At 55.5% G+C, this 18,454-nt stretch overlaps 1 protein-coding gene and 1 long non-coding RNA gene across 6 annotated transcripts in view; one reads left to right on the top strand and one right to left on the bottom strand.

The window, feature by feature from the left end:
• Bicra (BRD4 interacting chromatin remodeling complex associated protein) overlaps window positions 1-16,740 on the top strand; it is a 72,192-nt gene extending 55,452 nt beyond the window's left edge. For 2 of the 5 annotated variants that reach the window (XM_005086449.4, XM_013125521.3), the window contains exons 6-15: window positions 1,491-3,425; window positions 3,754-3,930; window positions 9,325-9,960; window positions 10,107-10,287; window positions 10,492-10,601; window positions 11,159-11,220; window positions 12,122-12,270; window positions 12,442-12,536; window positions 12,726-12,828; window positions 14,838-16,740. In XM_005086449.4, coding sequence (XP_005086506.1) covers window positions 1,491-3,425; window positions 3,754-3,930; window positions 9,325-9,960; window positions 10,107-10,287; window positions 10,492-10,601; window positions 11,159-11,220; window positions 12,122-12,270; window positions 12,442-12,536; window positions 12,726-12,828; window positions 14,838-15,949 — 4,560 coding nt within the window. In that variant the 3' untranslated portion in view covers window positions 15,950-16,740. The remainder of the gene's footprint in view (window positions 1-1,490; window positions 3,426-3,753; window positions 3,931-9,324; window positions 9,961-10,106; window positions 10,288-10,491; window positions 10,602-11,158; window positions 11,221-12,121; window positions 12,271-12,441; window positions 12,537-12,725; window positions 12,829-14,837) is intronic. The other 3 variants (XM_040734341.1, XM_021223267.2, XM_021223268.2) reach the window with 3 other exon arrangements.
• On the bottom strand, window positions 10,535-15,049 carry LOC121135492. The gene is made up of 3 exons (XR_005872596.1): window positions 14,969-15,049; window positions 10,995-11,204; window positions 10,535-10,687 (listed from the first exon to the last, which is right to left on the bottom strand). It is a non-coding gene; the product is annotated as an uncharacterized LOC121135492 (long non-coding RNA).
• Window positions 16,741-18,454: the final 1,714 nt, after the last annotated feature.

The following is an 18,454-nucleotide window of genomic DNA, read 5'->3' as shown; positions in this document are numbered from 1 at the left end:
GAATCAGACATGTTTTATATGTGTCATATATGACATCACCTGTTTGCCTTCCTTTGACAACCCTGCGGGGCCCCCCCCCCCCCGCACTGGATCATTATGCGATTACCCAGAACTCCCAGCAGGGTTTGCTCTTACAAAAATTAAAACAAACAACAGAACACCAGGCAGGTGTGGCAGTACTTGCCTATGGTCCCAGCACTTGGGAGATAGACACAAGAGCATCTGGAGTTCAGAGTCATCCATGGGGTCTGGAGAGATGACTCGGTGGTTAAGAGCACGGGCCGCTCTTGCAGAGGACCTGAGGTCAGTTCCCAGCACCCACGTGGTGGCTCACAACCGCCTGTAACTCCAGTTCCAGGGAGTTCGACTTTCTTCTGGCCTCTGTAGACACCAGGCACCTATGTGTTGTACAAACATGCACCCAGGCACACATGTATACATAATTTTAGAAAAAGTCATCTTTAGCTATGGAGCAAGTTCAAGGCCAGCGTAGGCAACATACCGAGTTCTTATCTAGCCTGGGCAAAGAGAGGTCATCCCGGGCTATCCATCAAGTTCCAAGACAGCTGGGGCTACACGGAAAGCCCGTCTCAACCTCCCCCTCCCCAGAAAGAAGAAATCCATTACATGCTCTTGGTTTGTAGGGAGTATTGGAACCACAAATCCTTTCTTTTACTTATTTTGTGTGCACCTGTGCGTGCGTGTGTGTGTGTGTGTGTGTGTGTGTGTGTGTGTGTGTACTTGTGCATGAGTTTACCACAGCTTGTGCGAGGAGGTCAGAGGACAACTTTCAGGAGCCGGTTCTCTCCTGCCACCTTGTGGGGTACAGAGGTGGATCTCGGGTTGTCAACCCTGCATGTGGTTTGCCTCTGCCCACAGAGCCATCTCTCCCATCTGCCCAACGGACTGTTGTTTTTTAAATGCAGACTGCTCCCTGAGTTCAAGGCTACCCTGGTGGTCTATGTAGTGAGTTCCAGGTCAGCCAGGGTTACATAATGAGACTCTTTGTTTGTTTGTTTGTTTGCTTTTTAAAAAAAGAACATTTTTTTAACTTACTAATATGGTGTATATGTGGGTGTGTGTGTGTGTGGGTGTGACACTTGGGCGAGGGCATACATGGCATGCATGTACAAGCATAAGGACAGATTTAAACAGTCGGCTGCCCAGATTGAAACAGTCAGTTGCCCATTGGCAGCTGGGGCTGGACCTCGGGTCATGGGGTTGTGAGGTGAATGTTTTTACCCACTGAGCAATCTGCCTCACGTCCATCCCCAATATTCTTGTTGCCTTCTAGTGATGGGTACAGAGAGAGAAACTGGGCTCAGAGTAAGCAAACTGCAGGTTACATAGTCAAGCCCACAGCCCAGTCAGGGTTTGATCTGCATCCAGCCATTTTCAGATAGAAAAATCATTGGGTTGTAGTGGCCTTCGACACCAAGTGTCCCTTTGGTGACCTCGGCTCTTGCCTTCTTCTCCTGACTGCCCTCCAGCTCCATGTGCAGGAAGCTTCCGGCAACCACCTAAACCCAGAGCCCAGCCAGCCTGCCCCCAGCGTGGACCTGGACTTCCTGGAAGATGATATCTTGGGCTCCCCTGCTGCAGGAGGAGGTGGAGGGGGCGGCGGGGGCCCAGAACAGCCCTGTGACATTCTCCAGCAGAGTCTTCAGGAAGCCAACATCACAGAACAGACCCTGGAGGCTGAGGCTGAACTGGACCTGGGCCCCTTCCAGCTACCCACCCTACAGCCCGCTGACAACGGGGCTGGGGCTACAGGAGCCGCTGCGGTGACGGCGGGACCCCAGACTCTCTTCCCAGGCAGTGCAGATCTCCTGGGGCTGCAAGCCCCACCTACGGTCCTGACCCACCAGGCCCTCGTGCCACCCCAGGATGTGGTCAACAAGGCCCTCAGCGTTCAGCCCTTCCTGCAACCCGTGGGCCTGGGCAACGTGACCCTTCAGCCCATTCCGGGCCTTCAGGGCCTCCCCAATGGCAGCCCTGGGGGTGCCACAGCAGCCACCTTGGGTCTGGCACCTATTCAAGTGGTGGGCCAGCCCGTCATGGCCCTTAACCCACCCACCTCCCAGCTCTTGGCCAAGCAGGTGCCTGTCAGTGGCTACTTGGCCTCGGCAGCCGGGCCCTCAGAACCAGTGACTCTGGCATCTGCTGGTGTGTCCCCCCAGGGGACCGGCCTGGTTATCCAGAAAAATCTCCCAGCCGCAGTGACCACCACTCTCAACGGGAACTCAGTATTTGCCGGGACAGGGGCTGCCACTGCAGCAGCCGGTGGGGCACCCTCGGGACAGCCGCTGGCGGTGGCCTCAGGCCTTGGCACGTCCCCGCTGGTACAAGCACCCAATGTAATCTTACACAGAACCCCCACGCCCATCCAGCCCAAGCCTGCAGGGGTGCTACCCCCCAAACTCTACCAGCTGACACCCAAGCCCTTCACCCCCACGGGGGCAACTCTCACCATCCAGGGTGAGCCAGGTACCCTGCCACAGCAGCCTAAGGGTCCCCAGAACCTGACTTTCATGGCCGCAGGAAAAGCTGGCCAGAATGTGGTGCTATCCGGCTTCCCCGCGCCGGCCTTGCAAGCGAATGTATTCAAGCAGCCACCAGTCACCACCACGGGGACAGCACCGCCGCAGCCCCCCGGGGCCCTCAGCAAGCCCATGAGCGTCCACCTCCTCAATCAAGGCAGCAGTATTGTGATCCCTGCCCAGCACATGCTGCCTGGCCAGAACCAGTTTCTGCTGCCAGGCACCCCAGCCGTCCAGCTTCCCCAGTCACTCTCTGCCCTGCCTGCCAACGTGGGTGGCCAGATCCTCACAGCCACAGCACCCCATGCGGGTGGACAGCTCATTGCCAACCAGATCCTCACCAACCAGAACCTGGCGGGCTCACTGAGTCTGGGCCCCGTGCTGGCCCCCCATTCTGGGGCACACAGCGCCGCACATATCCTCTCCGCAGCCCCCATCCAGGTGGGCCAGCCTGCCCTCTTCCAGATGCCCGTGTCGTTGGCCACCGGCAGCCTGCCCACCCAGAGCCAGCCAGCCCCGACTGGCCCCGCCGCCACCACCGTCCTCCAGGGTGTCACCCTGCCCCCCAGCGCTGTGGCCATGCTCAACACCCCTGACGGGCTGGTGCAACCCACTACCCCAGCCGCCACCACTGGGGAGGCCACGCCTGTTCTGGCGGTTCAGCCTGCCACCCAGGTGCCCCCTGCCGTCACCACGTCGCTGTCCCTGGGTCTCCAACAGCCACCGACACAGCAGCCTCCACAGGCCCCGACTCCACAGGCGGCCACCCAGCCTCAGGCCACCCCTCCTCAGGCCAGCCCAGAGAAGATAGTCCTGGGGCAGGCGCCCCCTGCGGCTACCACGGCCATCCTCACTCAGGATTCCCTCCAGATGTTCCTGCCCCAGGTACGGGGGAGCGTTGAGGGAGGGAAAGGGGTTGAGTGGCACATCGCTGAGCTGAGGCAGCTAGTGGGGGGGCTCAGGGGTGTCTGCCACATTCGTAGATTGACTGACAGACTGACGGGGACATATTTAGTGAACCGACAGACAGGGGGAGGGTATCGGCGTGGGAGTGTGTAGAACACACAGGATGGTGGGGAGAGGTTCTGGGGTCTGCCTGCCCTGAGCCTCTCATCCGCAGCCCCCCATGAGGCCGAGGGGGGGTGGCAGGCTCAGACGGGAGCCCACTGCCTCTGGGAGGGCCTTCTGACCCTGTGCGGGTGGCCCCTTGCAGGAGAGGAGCCAGCAGTCCCTCTCTGCGGAGGGTCCCCACCTCTCGGTGCCTGCCTCGGTCATAGTCAGCGCCCCGCCTCCTGCCCAAGACCCAGCCCTGGCCACACCCGTGACCAAAGGAGCTGGCCCCGGAGCTCAGACCCCCGACAGCCAGGCTTCCCCAGCTCCGGCTCCCCAGGTAGATGCACCCTGGCAGCCTGGCCTGCTCCTCGCGCGGCTCCCCGCTCTGCCCCGCCTGCCTCTCGTCCTGCTGCCTTGGAAAGCACTGTCTTCTTTGTTCTTCACTCTCGTCTCCCCTGAATGTCTCCTGGCCACGGTGCGCATCTGAGACCAGGGCCAGCCCGGGGAGAGTCCGGCTTTAGATGGACACAAGTCGCAGGGCGCTGGGGAATGACCTCTTCCTGTATCGGGTACCACAACTCGTTTACACTTCAGCACATGCTGGCGTCAGACACGACACCTGTCTGTAACCGGTACTCAGGACCTAGGGAGTTTGAGGCCAGCCTGGGCTCCATGAGACCCTGTCTGGGCCACAGCCGGAAGAGCCTTACTGAAACCCTCTGCCCCACCTGGACAGAGCCTGGAATGGCCTTTCAGCGTGAGCATGACCACACATGAGCACTCTGTCTCCCAGTTTTATAAAATGTGGTAGCGTGCTGTGCCTGCGTTCACACTCATGCGCAGTTTAAGCCTGGCCTTGGCAACTGCGTAGTAGACCGTTGTGTAGGTGCGTTATTTCTTTAGCTAGTCGTGCTGGTGGGCTTCTGAAGTCACTCCTGGTTTTTACATGTGATGAACAAGGCCACAGTTAACAGCTGCGTAGGTGGCATTTTGCAGGATAAATCGTTGTTTGGGGATCTGGGTTTGAATTGAGAGCTTTGTGTGTGCTAGGCAGGGGCTCTCCCACTGAGCCACACCCCAGCCCCTCACTGGGGGATTCTAGGCAGATGCTCTCCCACTGAGCCACACCCCAGCCCCTCACTGGGGGATTCTAGGCAGATGCTCTCCCACTGAGCCACACCCCAGCCCCTCACTGGGGGATTCTAGGCAGATGCTCTACCACTGAGCCACACCTCCAGCCCCTCACTGGGGGAGTCTAGGGAAGCATATACTGTGAGATACATTACAAGCCCTTTGAACATTTTTGAGAGAATATTGCTAACTTGTCTAGTTTAATCCTTTCATTTGTTGTCCTTCTCACTCAGAGTCTGAAGTCACTGGACTACCAAGTCCATTCTACCACACCTAACTTAGAATAAGTTCTTTAAACTGAGTTTCCTGGGACTAAAAGGTGTATGGCTTTATATTGCAGTGGTGTCTCCAAGCTGCCTTCTGTGGACCGTCAGTTGATTAGGTTTGTCAGCAGTGTAATGTGTACTTTTGTTTTGTGTTTTGAGGGGTTGTTTTTTGTGTTTTGTTTTTACCAGCTTCACTAGTGTATTGAAGTGGCCAATGTAACAGGTGAAATATAGTGCCTTGTGCTGATTTTTTATGTATACAGTGTTCTGTCTGCATGTGTGCCTCCAGACCAGAAGAGGGCACCAGATCTCATCACAGATGGTCATGAGCCATCATGTGGTTGATGGGAATTGAACTCAAAACCTCTGGTATAGCACGCAGTGATCTTAAGTAATGAGCCACTCTCCAGCCCCACTTTTATACTTTTTTGCTTTTGTTTTTTGTTTTTTTGTTTTTTGTTTTTTGTTTTTCGAGACAGGGTTTCTCTGTGGCTTTGGAGGCTGTCCTGGTATTCACTCTGTAGACCAGGCTGGCCTCAAACTCACAGAGATCCACCTGCCTCTGCGTCCCAAGTGCTGAGATTAAAGGCGTGCGCCACCACTTACACCAGGTCTGTTAACCAAAAGGAGCCAGGTAGCTGGGTGTGGTGGCTCATGCTAGCAGGCCTGCCTACCCCCTTGGGAATCAGAGGCAAGAAGACCCAGAGGTTCAAGGTTATCCTGGGCTTCGGAGTAAGTTCCAGGTTAGCCTGCAGGTCATGAGACTGCAGTCATGTAAAGGCTTGCTGAGGTTGGTGAACCTGCCTCCCAGCTCAGCCTGTGTGGGCGTCCGAAGAGACAGGTCACAGCAAGCCGTGGTTGCTTTCCCCAGGGGCGAGTAGTGAAAACCAGCCGCGGGTGCGAAAACCAGCCTGCTTTGTGGCTTAGTCTTGGAAGTGACACAGGATCTCTCTGGGGGAATTCCTGGTCACAGACACTAACCCTGGGATGATGTGGGGCAGTGGGGTGGCTAGGGATGTCTTAGAGACTGATCGTATAGGTTGTATACATTACCCCTGCCCTGGACTCCTGAGATTGTAGTGCAGTATGACAGCCCCGGGGAAGAGTTTTCTCTTTAACCGTTGTGTCAGTTAGACGTAGTATACATCTATAACCGAAGCATTCCAGAGGCTGCGGCGGGAACATTACTGGATGCTTAAGGCTAGTCTGAGTTAATAAAAGCAAAACAAAACAAAGACCTACTTGCTTTGTACTGTTGTACAAACTATAGCTTTGTAGTGCTGTTGTGCTGTTAGCAGATTTGGTGTACACACTGGACCGCTGCTTGACTGTTTTGTACTTACATTTGTATGTTTTAAATTTATTCTTAAATTTACTTTGCATGTGCATATTAATGTACTTGTGCCAGAGTGCACCTCACGAGGCCTGTCCACTGAGCCATCCTCCCAACACTCATAAACCAGTTTAAATTGTCAGCAATATAGTCTTGTTTCACTTAGCTCTCCCGCGCCCCCATGTGGCCATTACTGGAAAGGCATTTAGAGTATTGGAAAGGACTGGCTTTTCCTAGACACCTGGTCTGTTTCTTTCCCTATTGTAAATATGGCCACAGTAGATATCCCTGTTAACAAGGACTGAGATTATCTTTCAAGATTTATTTTTGAGCTGGCAATAAAGGTGCTCACCTTTAATCCTAGCACTCGGGAAGCAGAGGCCAGCCTGGTTTACTGAGAGAGTTCCAGGACAGCTAGGATTGTTGCACAATGCTGTCTCAAAAACCAAAAAAAGCCGGGCGTTGGTGGCGCACGCCTTTAATCCCAGCACTCGGGAGACAGAGGACAGAGGCAGGCAGATCTCTGTGAGTTCGAGGCCAGGCTGGTCTACAGAGTGAGTTCCAGGACAGCCTCCAAAACAATACAGAGAAACCCTGTGTCGAAAAACCAACAAAGAATTATGTATATTTGCCTACATGTTGCCTACATGTATATCTCTAGGTGTGTGTGTGAGAGAGACACAGAGACAGAGAGAGGGAGGACACAGCCACCATGCGGGTGATGGGATCTAACCCTAGATCCTCTGGAAGAGCATTCTGTGCTCTTAACTGCTGAGCCATTTCTCTGGCCCCGCTTTTACTCTTTGAAAAAAAGTAAGTTGGTGTGATGGTGGCACACACTTTTAATCCCAGCACTCGGGAGGCAGAGACAGGAGGATCTCTGAGTTTGAGGCCAGCCTGGTCTACAGAATGAGTTCTAGGACAACCAGAGCTACACAGAGAAACCCATCTCAAAAAAAAAAAAAAAAGAAAAGAAATCCAAATGAAACATTTTGTTATTTGTGGAAAGACTGAGTAAACCAATCGCTAATATCCCTAAACGGTTTTCACAGCAGTCCCAGGAGGTCCAGTGCTGTCTTCTGGCCTCTGTGGGCCAGACGTACATGCAGGTAAAACACATGAGACATTAGCACAGCTCTTCCCTGCCCCATCTTCACCCCTATGCCCATTCCAAACTTCCTGGAGAAGGAAAAAGTAAGTTAAAGGTCTGTTTTGTTTAGCTGAGGATGACCTTGAACCCCTGATCCTCCTGCCTCGAGCTCCCAAGTGCTGGGATCACAGCCCTTGAGCCAGTATGCCAGGTTGGGATCGAACCCAAGTCTTGGTGCATAGTAGACAGACATGCTACCAACTGAGGCACAATCCCAAGGAAATGAAACCTTGCAATCACCAGAGCACGGTGCCTTCTTTGGCGTTGTCGGAGCACGGTCCCTTTCACTGTGTGGCAGGCCCAGAGCTGTTATTATGTTACTCTGTCCCCTGTTTGGAGCTGGCAGCACTGTAGGGGTAGCCAGGCTGGCTGCTTGATCTAGTTTGTTTGGGGTGTGTTTTGTTTCTTAGTTGCCAAAAGTTAATCAGAGCTAAGCTCGGGAGGGGAAAGCCCATGCAGAGGTGCAGGCAGGAATGCTGACCTGCAAATTGCCTGCCCCTTGAGTTCTCAGCGTGAGACCGTCAGAAAAATGCGGATATTTAGATTATGATAACTAACAGTAGCAGAATTGCAGTTACCAAGTAGTAAGGAAACTAACTTTGTGGTTGGAGGTCTTCATATCACGACGGGACTGTATTAAAGTTGTGCAGCATTAGCAAGGTTGAGAACCACTGAGGTAGAGTGAGGAGCCCTCAGACTCCCTGGTCTTGAGAGTGTGTGTGTGCGCGCGCACGCGTGCGCGCACCGCAGACCATGTATGGAGGGCAGAGGACCACTTGTGGGAGTTGACTCTCATCCCACCATGTGGGTTCTGGGGATCGAACTCAGGTCATCAGATTTGGCAGCAAGTCTTTACCTGCTGAGCCGTCTTGCCAGCCCAATGTCCCAGGAGTAGGATGGGAGACACTCGAGGACCTAACAGTTCGAGCTCTGCCTCTCCTTGGTGGCAGATCGTCCCCACCTCCCCTCCCCTGCAGCTGTCAACTCTGCCCACTTAGCTATGAAGTAATGAGCGCAAGCCACACTGTGAGACATCCCATTAGCCAGTTCTGGTGGCCAAGTCAGTGTCAAGGTGCCGGCCAGGTCTTGGGTACACAGTGCCTGCTGCGGTCGTGACTTGACTGGGGCCTGTTTGGGTGGAAGGACAGTGCCCTGGTGCAGGATGCAGGCGGGATAGTGTGGCTGACGGTTTGGCCACTGTCTAGAACTGCCACACATGCATACAAAGGCGGACATGGAGTTGGGGTCACCAGGACACTGAGACAGGCAACAAAACCCAGGACCCCAAGCGCAGCGCCCGGAACACGCCGCCCGCACACCCATTTCCCATGGTTGGCCACTTCCTGTTGCCCTCGTGTCCCGAAGCCTCCCACGTTGGCCAGCAGCCACATGTCCGTGTAATTAGTGTCGTGCAGGTTCCTCCCTGTGCTGTGCTCCTCCCTGTGCTGTGCTCCTCCTGCCTCCTGCTCAGCAGCTTGTGGTATCCCCGTGTCCCTGCCGCTGCTTCCTCTGCTGCTGCCGCCAATCCGCACACCCTGCGGGGCTTGCCTTCGGCCGCTGGGTGGGGGTGCGCAGGGGAGATCAGAGCGGAGAGTAGGGTGGGGGACGCGCGGCGACAGGGGTGTGGGTAGGAGAGGATGCAGGGGTGGCGGGTAATGTGGGGGAGTTGAGAAACACGGGTGTTGGCAGTGGCGTCCTGCCTCGGACGGGACTCGGGTAGGCAGAGAATGGCGCTTGGGGTGGTAAGGTTGAGGTCTGGGTGAAATGGCAGCGGTTACGGCGCCTTGGGAAACTGGAAGCCGAGGCCAATCTGAGCCTGTCTCTGCCTCTCTCTCCCCCTTTTCCATACAGATCCCCACAGCTGCCCCACTGAAAGCCCCTGGCCCTGCCTCCTCCCCATCACTACCTCACCAGGCCCCCCTGGGAGACAGTCCCCACATGCCCTCCCCGCACCCTGCCAGACCCCCTTCCCGCCCCCCCTCAAGACCCCACTCCCGCCCTTCATCCCAGCCACAGAGCCTGACCTGCCCGCCCCTGGAGCCCACCCTGCACCCCTGCCCTCCACCCCAGGGCCCCCCAACTCTACCTGGTATCTTCGTCATCCAGAATCAATTGGGTGCCCCCCCACCGGCCGGCACCCCAGCCCCCACGGCCCCAGGCCCACCCCAACCCCCTCTGCGACCCCCATCCCAGCCCCCTGAGGGCCCACTGCCCCCAGCCCCCCACCTCCCTCCTGCCTCCACCCCCTCTACCACGGCCTCCTCCTCTGAGCCTTCCGCCAGGCTGCCGGTCCCCACGCCCCCTGACTTCCGGCTCCAGTTCCCACCGGGCCAGGGGCCCCATAAGTCCCCCACTCCACCACCAGCCCTCCACGTGGTCCCTGAGCCCACAGCACCCCCTCCACCACCACCTCGGACCTTCCAGATGGTAACCGCCCCCTTTCCGGCACTGCCCCAGCCAAAAGCACTTCTGGAAAGATTCCACCAGGTAACCGTCAGTAGGGACACCTGACTTCCCCCACCTCCCCAAACTGGCCCCCTGCCCTGTGCCCTGCCTACTGTGTGGCCCTGCGCATCTGGCCGCCCCCCACTGTGATCCCATGCCTCACCCCTCAACCACCTGTCCTTCCCCAGGTACCGTCCGGGATTATCCTCCAGAATAAGGCTGGGGGCACCCCCGCCCCCCCGCAGACGTCCACCACCCTGGGGCCCCTCTCCAGTCCTACTGCCTCTGTGCTAGTCACCGGACAGGCACCACCTGGGGCTACTGCCTCCTCCAGCCATGCCCCAGCCTCCACACCTATGGCCACCACAGGTAGGGAGAGGGGCCTCCTGCCTCGGCATAGGCGCGGGGTAGAACAGCCCAGGTTACCCCACCATGCTGGTACCAGCAGGTGGAGAGGTCTCGGGAACGGGGCATTGGGTGAGCTGTGGGATGGGAAGGGTACTCACGGCGGAGGAAGGCTCCTCGTGCTGGCGACCCCTGGGTCCTCTCTCACCCTTCCCTGCTCTACCCTAGGCCTCCCTTCTCTACTTCCTGCCGAAAACAAAGCTTTTGCCAGCAACCTTCCAACCCTGAGTGTGGCCAAAGCTGCTGTGTCTGGGTCAGGGAAGCCCCCGGCACTGCAGGTAAGGAACCTCGTGGCAGCTAGGGATCCAAGTGTGAGCTGTCTTCGGGGTCACAGTCCATCGTTAAGGGCAGCCGGGGCAGAGACCTGGGAGAAAATGTTCCTTGCTCGTCACTCGCTGGCTTGATCATTCATTGGCTTATCTTCTTGCTAGGCTAGGACCTTATAACGCTGGCTTGATCATTCATTGGCTTATCTTCTTGCTAGGCTAGGACCTTACAAAGCTCGGGCCTAGGAAATGGTGCCGCCCACAAAAGGCTGGGCCCTCTTGGGTCATTCCATCAAGATCATCCCCAAAGGGCAGACATCAGTTGAGGCTTCTTCTAAAGTGCCTCTAGGCTGTGTCGAGTTGATGGCTAAGGCTAACCAGGGACACAGGCATATCACAGCATACCTGGCTTGCCCCACCGGGTATCTCTTGATGGGCAGGGATGCGGTAGCCGGGGCCAGCCCCCTTCACCATCCATGTCCCTGGCTAGAGAGGGGACCTAGACTGAGGAGACCGAGAAGTCTTCCTCCCAGCAGCACCTGGTCACTCAACCTTTCCTCCTTCCACAGTATGACGGCAAATTGTGTAGCCTGAAGAAACAGCCCGTGCTGCAACCTAGCAAAGAAGCCTGGTGAGTGACAGCCCCCTGCCCCGAGCACTCCACAGAGTCCCAGCTCCCAACTCTCCAGAGTTGTATGCATTCCCTCTGGACTCCAAGGGAATGATGGGAGCGGGCTCAGGAGGGGGCATGGGCAGGCTGCTGACTTTCAGAAGCTGCCATCTGCAGTTTGATGTCAGGGCTGTCACTGTGTCTGTACCGGGTCAGCGTCAGCGGTGGGGGAGAGCCAGGCAGATGGGTGGATAGAAGCCAGGCTGTCCAGATGGGCCCCGCGGGATAAGTGCACATCACTTTGAGGGCCAGGGAAGGTGGGGAGTCGGGAAAATTGAATAGGTGGTTAAGACGGCTGCCTGTTGGCTGAAGGCAGGCAAGCTGAGGGTAAGTGGTGCTTGTGTTTGCCACCAGAGTGTTTGCCCCTCCAGACCTCAACAGATAAACAAGAGTAGGAGATCTGCACCACCGTGCCAGTCTTCAAGGCTTGGGGGGGGGCGCGGTCACGTGATGGGAGAAACCCAATCTACTGTGATAGGGATTCCATAGAGAACCACAACTGAGAAACAGAGCGGGCGTTTAAAAGCTAACACCCTCCTAGGCAGCCCCACCTCTTCGCACTCTCAGGTCAGAGGCACTGGAGAGGTCCTGCCCCCTGGTGGCAGGAGACGGAACAGCATGGACCTTAAGGTTCCCACCTTGGCTACTCTAAGCGAGAGTGTCCCGACCCCTCACCTTCCCAAGCTTCTCTTAACTCTTCTGTCGCCCGCCCGTTAGCTTTGGTCCGTGGCCAGGGAAGCCACGAGACAAGTGGCGCCACCCTCCTTTACAGTCTCGAGTTTATAGCCCAGGGCTGGGGTCCAGGATCAGATTCCCCGGCCCTCACCCCCAGCCCTCGTTTGTGGTCTAACCCCACCCCCAGCTTCCTGGAGCATCTCCACAAACATCAGGGCTCCGTCCTGCACCCCGATTACAAGACAGCCTTCCCCTCCTTCGAGGACGCCCTCCATCGCCTCCTGCCCTACCACGTCTACCAGGGTGCGCTCCCCTCCCCCAGCGACTACCACAAAGGTGAGGCTTCCCCGCTGCTCTCCTCCCGTGTCCCCAAGTGCGCTCAGCTCAGTCACCGGCCCTCGGTGTTCGGGCCACAGACCATGGGCTAGGGTGAGCATTGCTCACTTGGCCGTCTACTCAAGCTTCCCCCAACCCATTTCTCTGCCTGTGTGGATTTTCTTCCTTCAGTGGATGAAGAATTTGAGACTGTCTCCACGCAGCTGCTCAAACGCACCCAGGCCATGCTCAATAAATACCGCCTTTTGCTTCTGGAAGAGTCCCGGGTAGGATTCTCAGGCTGCTGGGGTCCCTTCCCTGCTGTGAACTGTCCTTGCCTCCTTCTGGACAGGGGTGGGGGTCTCTCCTTAGCTGGGAGGGAGGTAGACGGTTGCAGCCTCACCACTCACATCCTGACAATATCTTCTCTTCCCCAACTTGCCCTCCCGTGTGTCCTATGCCTCACGGCACCACAGAGAGTCAGTCCTTCTGCGGAGATGGTTATGATCGACCGAATGTTCATTCAGGAGGAGAAGACCACCCTTGCCTTGGATAAGCAGCTCGCCAAGGAGAAGCCTGGTGAGGGGGGGTTGGGGCATCCCTGAGTGGGACATCCCCCACCTGGCATGCACCTTGCTGCTAAGATTCCCAAGGAGCAGCCTGAGTGGTTGACGCACCCAGGAGGCAGAGGCAGGAGGAGCTCTGTGAGTTTGAGGACAGCCTAGTCTAAAAACAAAACAAAAAACATCAAGGGTTGTATGCTGAGTGGCCTTAGCTTTCCTTGCTCCCAGGGGGCACACGGACTTCCTCATGCAGCCATACCACAACCCCTGGCTTTTCCAAATTCCCCTTAAGCCTTCTCCCACATTCAAGTACCATTATGCTCTTGAAAACAATCCACCATTCTGCTTCTCCCAGCCCTAGGTCTTTTTATACACTCAAAGGAGCCAGGACGCTAGTGTATAATCTTTCTGAATGCTTTGGGTTATGTTCTGGAGCTTTCTGCCTTTGAGAAGGAGATGTGTACATACATGTGTCTTCTGAGTGTCCCTACTAGGTCTGGGAAGGACCCTGTGATCACACACAAGAATTTCTATAACAAATCTGATGGGCAGCATGGGATAAGTCAGAGCTATATGCAACCAGCCTGGGGCTGTGGGTGTGCATGATACGGAGCATGTGCCTAGCACATCAGAAAACAAGGAAATAACCTTGAAGCATTTGCTCGTTTGTGAGGTCCTAGTGTTTAAACTCAGGGCTGATCCTAGAACCTTCATCCAGGGACTGATGGAAGCAGAGACAGATACCCACAGCTAAACACTGAACTGAACTCCTGGAACCTAGTGACAGAAATGGAGGAGTGATTAGCAAAGGGGTCAAGACCATGATGAAACCCACAAAGACAGCTGACCGGATAAGGGGGGAGCTCTTGAATCCCAGACTGATGGCTGAGAGGCCAACAGGGGACTGATCCAGACTCCATGAATGTAGTGCCAGGGAGGAGGCCACAGAAATCACTGGGGCCTTGGGTAGTAGATCAGTGTTTATCATGATTTATGAATGAACTTTGGGAGCCCATTCCAAATAGAGGGATGCTCTCTCAGCCTGGACACATGGGGAAGAGCCTAGGTCCTGCCTTGGATGAAATGACAGACCTTGGAGACCCACCCCCAAGGAGGGCCTCACCCTCCCTGGGGAATGATGTGGGGATTGGGTGGGGGGTTAGGGGGCTGGTGGAGGGACAAGGGAGAGAGAGCTGGGACTGACATGTGAAACATTCACGTTTCTAATTTAAATAAAAACATATATTGAGAAAAAACAAAACAAAATAAACTCAGGGCTGGGAGCATGCTAGACTAGGGCTGTACTGCTGAGCCACGCCTCCAGCCCCTCACTGGGAAATTCTAGGCAGAGGCACTACCACTGAGCTATGCCCCCTACTGGGGGATTCTAGGCAGGAGGTCTACTGGTGAATCACTCCCCAATCCTGTTTTGTTTTGTTTTCAGCTTTGCTTTTTTTAGAGACAGGGTCTCACTAGGCCCCCAGGCTTGCCGTTGTTTTGAAGTCTAGAATGGTCCTTGTGCTCCAGATCCTCTTGCCTCATCCTCCCGAGTAGCCAGAATGACAGATGTAGGCCGCTACACCCTCCCTGGGGCTGCATTTTCTGCTCTAAATTCTTACTGTTTGTTTCACGCAACCCTGGTAGGGCAGTGAAGTTTTAGGGAGTGCTTGGGAATCGTTGATAAAGGAAGCCTGCAGAGTAGGGTGACCCAAGGGTCTGCTCGGTCCAGACCTTCTTAATGCTACAACCCTTTAATACCTTCCTCATGTTGGAGTGACCCCTGACATACGGTAACTGTAATTTTGCTGTTATGTGTCATAATGTATATATCTGGTATGCAGGATATTTGATATGCTATGTGACCACTGTGAGAGGTTTGTCCAACTCCAAAAGTAGTTACAACCCACAGGTTGAGAACTGCTGGTCTAGACTCGCGCTGAACCACAAGATAAAATATTCAGTGTACAAATACCTCACTCAGCTTAGCTACTAACCCTGAGGATTTTCTCTGTCCCAACTCCACAGACGAGTACGTGTCTTCCTCCCGATCCCTCGGCTTCCCTGCCCCAGTGTCTTCCGAGGGTCACCGGCTATCCAGCCATGGCCCATCATCCTCATCTTCCACATCCGGAACCTCTGCCCAGCCCCCTCCTCACCTTCCCACCAAGCTAGTGATCCGGCACGGCGGGGCTGGCGGCTCCCCTTCGGTGACCTGGGCCAGAGCATCATCTTCCTTGTCATCAACATCTTCATCCTCCTCCTCCTCCTCTGCCGCCTCATCCCTGGACGCAGACGAGGACGGCCCCATGCCCTCCCGCAACCGGCCACCCATCAAGACCTATGAGGCCCGCAGTCGCATCGGCCTCAAGCTTAAGATCAAACAGGAGGCGGGGCTCAGCAAGGTGGTGCACAACACCGCACTGGACCCTGTGCACCAGCCTTTGCCGGCGCCGGCACCTGTGAAAGGGGCGGAGCCCCCGCCGCGCCCGGCTCCGCCCCCACCCCCGCCTGCCACGCAGGCGCAGATGAATGGCACTCTAGACCATCCCCCGCCCGCAGCGCGCAAACCCACAGTGCCTGCACCCTGCCCACGCCTACCATTGCGCAAGACCTACCGTGAGAACGTGGGCGACCCAGGTGCTGCCGAGGGTGCACAGGGACGGCCGAGGGGTGCGAGCAGCCCGACCCCACTGCCTGCCAAGGTGGACGAGGCCACCAGCGGGCTGATCCGCGAGCTGGCTGCTGTGGAGGATGAACTGTATCAGCGTGTTCTGAAGGGCGGCCCACCACCCCCAGAAACCCCAGCCTCCACCACCAGCCAGGGCCCCACCGAACCTAGCTGGGAAGCCCCCACGTTACCCCCGGCCAAACGACGCAAGTCCGAATCCCCTGATGTGGACCAGGCCAGCTTCTCTAGTGACAGCCCGCAGGACGATACGCTCACAGAGCATTTGCAGAGCGCCATTGACAGCATCCTTAACCTGCAGCAGGCCCCTGGCCGGACACCCACAGCCCCCTACCCCCTTACAGGGCCCACGCCTGGCACCCCCACATCCCCAGTGCCCCTGCACAGGCCAGACGCCTTCCCACCTTCCAGCCACAACGGTGGCCTCGGTGCCAGGACGTTGAACAGATAACACTGGGCTGCTCCTGCGGCCCCTGTCAGGTGCTCCCAACCCCACCTCCAGGGGAAGCAGCCTGGCAGCCGACCTCCACCTCTAAGGGGACGCTAAACCAGTTCCCCTGACAATTCTTGCCTAAGTTATTTGAGTCACAAAGGCCTCCCCCACCCTCCTGCATCCACGTTGGCTAGAGAGTTGAGATGGGGCGTGGGCTTCCTAGGGGAAGGGGGGCTGTAATGTACAATGTTCCCCTGGCACAGGCCAGGCCAGGGGATAAGAACGAGTGTTTCCCGGAACTGGGCTACTGGGTTGATGTACCGGTAACACCCGAATTCCAGGCCTTATCTGATTGGCTTCATGGATCACTATCCGGGGCGCCCAGAGCAGTGAGAGACCTTCAGACAGGCTCGACTCTCTTCCGATTGCCCACAGAGCCTGGAAAATTAGGAAGCAAGGACTCAAGCCAGTGTCCCAAAGTACCTGCGTCCCATCCGTAACGTGCACACGCCTGAGTCATCCCGTGTGTGTACATGCACGAGAGAGTAAGAGAGATTCCCAACACCCCCACCCCTCCAGAGGAACAAGACACGAGTCTTCCTTCCTCCTCCCAAACCGTCTTCCCTGTATTCTTCTTGCCTCCAGCCCACACGCCACGTTTTGAAATCTCGGAGACAAAACTAGTACTGTAAGATAAAGGTTTTTTTTTGTACTGTATTTATTGTGTATAACGATTTTTTTAAGGGAGAATTCTGTACATCTAGAACTCTTGTAAATTAAAAGCCAATCTTTTTTTTTTCCAAACTCTACTCAGGCCCCCTCCGGCCCCTGTTGCTTTTGGGTGTCTTATTTTGGGACTGGTGTTGGTGGGTTGGGACCAAGCCAACAGAGAGGAATTTCATATGTTGGGTGAGTGTCCACTGGGTCCTAGGCCGTGATCTAAGCCCCGTGGGGCCGGTGAAATGACTGCAGCGCTTTCCAGGACTCAGAATGTGATCGCTGGGACTTAACGTGGGAAGGAAGAACTGACTCCCTCGCGTTGACCACTACACATGTGCACTGGCATCCATGCCCACACACAAAGAAGTTGTAAGGGGGTTTCGGGTTGGTTGTTTTGGTTAATTAGAAGGTAGTCTCTGGAACCAATGCTGTCTGTTCTTACTATACCCAGTTGTGTTTACCTGGAAACGCTCTGAACCATTGCCCTAGGGAACGTGTGGGGTTGGGACCCGAGCAGTTCAGGGTCAGCGTTCTCAACACCTTATTTTTAGACAGTTTGCTGTTCAAAGACATCTATGGGGCTGCAGAGATGGAGCCCTGATTAAGAGTGGTGGCGCACGCCTTTAATCCTAGCACTCGGGAGGCAGAGGCAGGCGGATCTCTGTGAGTTCGAGGCCAGGCTGGACCAACAGCCTCCAAAACAATACAGAGAAACCCTGTCTCATAAGAGTGCTTACTGCCCTTGCAGAAGGCCAGCTTTGGTTCCCAGCATCTGTATGGTTGCTCACGACTGCCTGTAACTCCTGTTCCAGGGATATGACGTCCTCTTCTGGTCTCCTTGGGCTCTTGCGCACATATGGTACACATAAATACATGCACAGACACGTAAATAAAACAAGTCTTGAAGGTGCTGCATGCCTGTCACCCCCGCTCTTGGGAGGGAGAAGCAGGTTATTCACCGTTATTGTCAATTACTTGGAGAGACCAAGGTTAGCCTGGCCCAAACAAGACCCTGCCTCAAAGCACAAATGAGCGTTGGAGAGATGACCCAGCGGTTAAAAGCACTGGCTGCTCTTGCAGAGGACCTGAGTTTGATTCCTAGCAACCACTTGGCAGCTTATGGCCATCTGTTAGCTCCAGTCCCGGGACATCCGACACCTTCTGGCCTCTGAGGGTACTGCATGCATATGGCGTCTAAACATACAGGCCGACCAAACCTACACACATAAAGTAAATCTTTGAAGAATTTAAACAAATGCATAAAGATTGAAAAAAAAACACAAAACCTGGTTGGTATGCAGGAGGCCCAGGGTTCCATCCCCAGCTTCTCATGAACTGGACATGGTGGTACACCTCCATAATCCCAGAACTCTGGACAGAGGCAAAAGGATCAAAAGTTTAAGGTCGCCCTCTGCTACATAGTGGGTTCTAGTCTAGCGTGGGCTGGCTGAGACCCTGTTTCAAAAAAAAAAAGAAGAAATTAAGAAGAAAGGAAAGGCTGCAGACACGGTACCATGGATTTTGGGCGAATGTTCTTGGTGTGCAAACAAAGACCTGTGTCCTGATCCCCAGAATTCACATAGAAGCCAGATGTTACCTCACACCTCTTATCCCAGCACAAAACCTAGGAATTATAAAGGAGGACACGTGCCTTCCTCTGGATGCTGCACATGCGGGAGGAGGGGGGCACACACACTTGTATACATGCATAAACCACATCCAAAACCGGCAATAGGAACCTCTGGGCACTGGGTAACAACAATGAACCAATTAGATGGTGGCAGTCTTGTGGTTAAATGCCTG

This window comes from Mesocricetus auratus, unplaced genomic scaffold (genome assembly GCF_017639785.1).
Source record: "Mesocricetus auratus isolate SY011 unplaced genomic scaffold, BCM_Maur_2.0 Super-Scaffold_100038, whole genome shotgun sequence".
In the NCBI taxonomy this organism is placed as follows: domain Eukaryota; kingdom Metazoa; phylum Chordata; class Mammalia; order Rodentia; family Cricetidae; genus Mesocricetus; species Mesocricetus auratus.
The sequence above is the reverse complement of the archived record's forward strand: the minus strand, read 5'-3'. Positions and strand labels throughout refer to the sequence as shown.